The sequence below is a fragment of the Propithecus coquereli genome, unplaced genomic scaffold (assembly GCF_000956105.1).
Source record: "Propithecus coquereli isolate 6110/MARCELLA unplaced genomic scaffold, Pcoq_1.0 Scaffold328, whole genome shotgun sequence".
Taxonomy (NCBI): Eukaryota; Metazoa; Chordata; class Mammalia; order Primates; family Indriidae; genus Propithecus; species Propithecus coquereli.
Window position 1 is genome coordinate 3,214,969 of NW_012148930.1, and position 5,453 is coordinate 3,220,421.

The 5,453-nt window shown below is 32.7% G+C and overlaps 1 protein-coding gene across 2 annotated transcripts in view; it reads right to left on the reverse strand.

The window, feature by feature from the left end:
- The window catches only part of LOC105815321 (complement factor H-like), a 103,243-nt gene that overhangs the window by 41,033 nt on the left and 56,757 nt on the right, over positions 1-5,453 (reverse strand). Inside the window, exons 18-20 of one of the 2 annotated variants that reach the window (XM_012650469.1) lie at positions 4,831-5,004; positions 3,940-4,116; positions 2,679-2,855 (exon numbers count right to left, since the gene is read on the reverse strand). In XM_012650469.1, coding sequence (XP_012505923.1) covers positions 2,679-2,855; positions 3,940-4,116; positions 4,831-5,004 — 528 coding nt within the window. The remainder of the gene's footprint in view (positions 1-2,678; positions 2,856-3,939; positions 4,117-4,830; positions 5,005-5,453) is intronic. The other variant, XM_012650470.1, reaches the window with a different exon arrangement.

Below are 5,453 nucleotides of genomic sequence, written 5' to 3' on the forward strand. Positions count from 1 at the left end.
TACATATGCTGTAGAGATGATTGGGTCTTTAGTCATTTTTTTCTCTTGGTTTTCATTTTGATTACAGAAGAAACATCAGCTCCCTGAAAAAATTCAAAGAATACAAATTTATAGAAGGTAAAAGGGAATGGTTGGCTTCCTGATAACGTACAAAATGAGAAACTTACTCCTGCTCAAGTACAGCTCAAACTCCTGAAAATAATGTAAAAAACAAAACAAAACAAAACAAATCCCACATTAGAGAACTCTGAAAGATGTAGAGAATTCCATCTGGTGAGAGACTTCCCGGGACTCAAGGAATGACAAAACAGTGTGTTACCTCTATTCTCTTTAGCCAAATATTCAGAAAAGAAGCAACTAGGCAAGATCAAGTCTTTCTTTTTCTTTCTTTTTTTTTTTTAAACAATATTTTGCCTCCTACAGGAAAACATCATAAGAAACCAACGCCCACCCTCCACGTCCCCTGTCAAACAGAGGTCAAATTAGGAACCTACTCTTCTACCCACATGATGAAGTGACTAGACATTTCTCCCTTTTCCTGTGGGGTCAGCAGAGGCCAAGTGAGAAACCTGGACTTGCACCTACCATGGCAGTAAGGAATGCGTTAAACAGAAGGTTTAAATACAGTCTAGAATGTCAAAGTCTAATATGCACAATATCAAGAATAAATTTTAAAAATCACTCATCATATATGGACAGGGAAATCTCAAAAAAAGAAAGACAATCAACAAAAGACAATACAGAGATGACATAGATACTGAAATTGACAACACTTTTAAAATCCGAGAGGAATTATAATACTGGAAAGTATACCAGAATTTTTTTAAAAGCTCACTGGATAGGCTTAATAATCTAATAGAATGGGAGATGACAAGAGGATAAATCCATGCACTTGAAGACGGAACAATATAAATTACCCAGTCTCAAAATAGACTGAAAATTTAAAAAACGAACAGAGCCTCAGAGATCTTTAGAACAGAACTGAAAACTGGAGATCCTGAAAGAGGAGAGTAGGTGTTGGGCTGAAAAAAAAAAAAAAGTCAAATAATAATAGCTGAAAATTTCCCAAATTGGGCATAGGGCATAATTTTACATATTCTCAAGGCTGAGGAAACTGCAAACAGGATAAGCTCAATGAAATTCATACCAATACACATTAAAATTAAATCACCTAATGAAAAATAAAAACATCTTGAAAGCAGCTAGATAGAAACTATGCATTTCCTACAGGGGATCGTGGATTCAAAAGACAATGGGTTTCTCATCTGTCTCCATGGAGACCATTAGGAAGTGGCACATTGTTCAAGTGCTTAAAGAGAAGGACTGTCAACTCTGAGTTTTATATCCAGTGACGCTATCCTTTAGGAATAAGGAGATTAATAGAGAGTCAAAGGGAAACCCAGAGAATTTGTCTTCAGCCAACTTGCCCTTAAAGATTAACTAAAGGAATCCTTCAAATAAAAATAAAAAGATGACAGAAAGAGACGGAGACTTCAGGAGGTAGAAAAGAACAATGTAATTGATAAAAGAGGGGTACATATAATAGACGGTCTTTTCCCTCATGAGTTTGTTCAATTATGTTTGATGTTTGAAGAAAAATTATTTCATTTCATACAGTGCTCAATGTATGTACAGAAAATACCAAAGGCATTTATATTCAAAATGTGGGGAGAGTCAATGGATCTAAATGAAAGTAAGGTTTCCATGTTTCAATTGAAGAGTAGAATTTCAATACTAATAGAGAGTGATAAGTTACATATATATAATATCTACAGCAATAATTTTTTTAAAAGGAATAAAACAAACTATAGAGATGTACTTAAAAGTAATAAAGATGAATAAAAATGAAATTCTTTAAAAATGTTTCCCAAAGGAAGGAAGGAATAGGGAAACAGGACTGAGAAACAGAGAAAAACACACGAACAAATAAAATAACAAACATAAGGCGTACCATATCAATAATTACTTTAAATGTAAATATTCTAAGTATACTAGTTAAAAGGCCAAGAATGGCATGATGGATATATGTAAACAAGACCCAACTATGTGCTGTCTACATGAAACTCACTTCAACATAAAAACGTGGGTATATTCTAAGTAAAAGAATGGAAAAAACATACCAGACAAAGATTAATTTAAAAAAAATGGAAGTGAATAATATCAAATTTCCTATGTTGGTTTCCCTATTTCCTGAGCTCTAAACAATCAAGTGCCCATGACTATGTGCTAAGAATTCTTTTTATAAATATAATAGTTCCCTGGAGGAGCTCAGTGAGTCATATACCTTCAGTATAATCTATATACTGAAGATGCCCAAATTTGTATCACACTGTAGGATCTCTCTTCAACTGCCTATTATCCACCTCAAAATGGCTATTTCTTAGGGCTGGCAGTTGTACATAATGTGTCTTTTGCACTTTTATTCCTCAGAAATATCTGTCTTAATGCCTAAGGTAAAAAATGATTCCAGATTCTAATTGTTCCTTTACTGTGGTTGAATTTTTCCTGAAAATGATATATTGCTTGGTTGAGTTCGCCAAAAGAATTAAATTTTAAGCACCATCATTTTATTTTCATTTGAAAAATATATTGTACAAGAATTACTTCATTTTATTGATAACAACATCTTTTACCCCTAGTATATTCTCAAAATATTTTGGAGAAATATAATATTCTACCTTTGCATTCAGGTGGTTCTGTCCAAGTTCCATTTAGACACATCACTTCTACATCCCCATACAAATCAAAAGGTCTCTTACATTCATAGCGTACTCTCTCACCAGGTGGATACCTACTCATCTGTGTTGATATTATATTAGCATTTTTCACTGTGGGTGGATTCACACAGGAAATATCTGAATAGAAAGAAAAAAAGCATTCCCACCTAGTGTTCATTTGAAGTAGCAAATCAATGAATAGGATTGCAAATGCATTTCAAGTGAGATTTTAATTCAATAGATAATCTGTCATAAAAGATTTTGTTGATTTGAATAAATTTACATGTAATATTGAGGAAAAGGAGACAAAACAGCAATTTTTTGTAAGTTATAAGCTTCCACGTTCTTATCTCCCTTCTCCCTGCCTCACTAGAACATTGATAGACTTTTGTTTTTCCTTTTGGAGATCAGTGAAAATTACAGTTTTCCTGGACATTTCTCTTTGAGTTTTAGTAGAATAAATATTACAAGTTCTATAAATACAACATGAATTTATGAAATTCAAAAAAATCAAAACAACTAGATTATGTGGCACAAGATTCTGATTTGCAATCATCCTGCTTATTAGTTGTAATTTTAGCCTCTTAAAAACAAACACAAAGAGGCATATCCTTAGAAAATAAGTCAAGAATTAAAAACACGCCTCGAAGAATATCCTAGTTAGAAGAAGAAAAAGACGATCAATCAAAGGATCCAAACTGGGATGTGAGAAAATAACAGAAAAATGAGTCCATAATTATAAAAACAACTTTTCATAATTTAATTGCCAATGCTTAAGGATATTTTTGCTGAATGATGTGTAATCTATCAGAGAATTTCATGTGCATGTGTAGTAATAATAGGCTATAGCAATGCTTCCCAAACTGAAGTGTGCATAGAATCCTCTGGAGGACTTGGTAGCAACAGTGTCAGGGTCCCAGGGTCCCATCCCTAGAGTTTTTGATTCAGTATGTCTAGAATGAGCCCATGATTTTTCATTTGCATTTTTAACAATTTCCCAGAAGATGATGATGCTTCTGGTCTGGGAACTACACTCTGAGAACTATTGGGCTATAAGATTGACCATTCGATACCCAGTTCCATCCTTTTATTTTTAGGCATAAACTTACTTTGTCCTGGCCTAAAAATGTTAATCTATGTGCATTTTAAATGAGCTAGAGACATTCTATATTTTATTGCCCAAGATACTTTAATAAATAAATTTAAAAGTTCATCAAAGTACCTCTGCATGTTGGATTTCCTATCCATCTGCTATTAATACATGTTACAATGTTGGATCCATCCAATTGGTAATTTGGTTGACATTTATAACTCAATTGTTCTCCTGACCTATATGAAGTCTTCTTCTCTCCTGTGAGTATGGCATTATCAATTCTGGGTAAACTAACACAATCTGTTTCTGAAAGAGATAAAATATGTATTTGTTCCATAAATCCTTCAAAAGACATATACAATAGTTCTATTCTAAAATAATAGTTAGCTACATGTAAAGCCAAGGAATACCATACAATATTTTTCTTATAACTTGACAAATATTTTAGCAATTTTGAATTAATTATATTAAGTTGTTTTAAATTTATCAAAAGTAAAAGATGGGAATGATATCAGAAGCCTGAAGAGATACTAGTAGTTATAATGCTTGAGATTATACTTTTTGCATTCAGATGATTTTTTGCCCATATAAGCCATCTATATTATGTAGGCATTTCTATTTTTTGTTCCAGTCAAATACATTACCTACAATAATTATTTTAAATATTTTAGAATGTATATTTACAGAGAGACAGCTGTAAGCTGACAGAAGATAGAATAACAATGAGATGCCTGAGTAGGGGGCTGCTGCGCTCTAAGGACAGAGATAACAGACATGAGAAATCTGAGAATGTATATCAGAGGATGCTGAAAGTTCACACCAGATGATATGAAAATTCAGTAGTTTGGCTTATGATGTCAAGCATTTTTATTGCTAGAGCTATAATTCTCAGCAACAATCCAGAACCTTCAAGAAATACCTTGTTAAATTCTGTAAATACTGCTTAGTTTCTTATTTTGTCATTTATACTTTGAATTAAAGATATTTATCATACAGATAATAAAATAAAATATATTATACTTATGCATTTTGGTTGATGAGACCACTTTCCTCCTAAGCATTTTGTAAATGCAGGTCCATCGATTCCAAAACCTTCAGAACATTTGTATGTAAATTCTTCTCCATATTGGTAACTGGGCAACATAGGAGACATAACCCCATGATCAATTGAAGGTGGTGGCCCACAAGGAAGTCCTAAAAAAATAACAAATACATGTTTCATCATCTCAAAAATTGAATTTAATGTACTGGCTTTCATACTTAGTAGTTTGATTTGAGAATAAATGATAACACAGGAGCTATTATGACATCACCTAGAAGGCACACAAATGTTTCCTAAAACCACCATTCTGATGTCTGTCAATCTGGCTGTCACAAACTGAGCAAGATCTTTAAACTAAAAGTATCAATATGTTTAAGAACGACATAACCAATGCTTCTCTAACCAATCCTTGGTGATAACTGGATACACACTGAGAATTAATAATACTAAGAAAAGTGTCATATAGTATAAGAAATCAGAAGAGATACTGTAGGAAGGCCATAAAAAAGTTTAAACTTGGTGGCAAAGAAAACACTACAACAAATGAATAGATAGGTTTAATTTCACTATATGTCATATTTTTTTTAAAAAAGAAATGCCA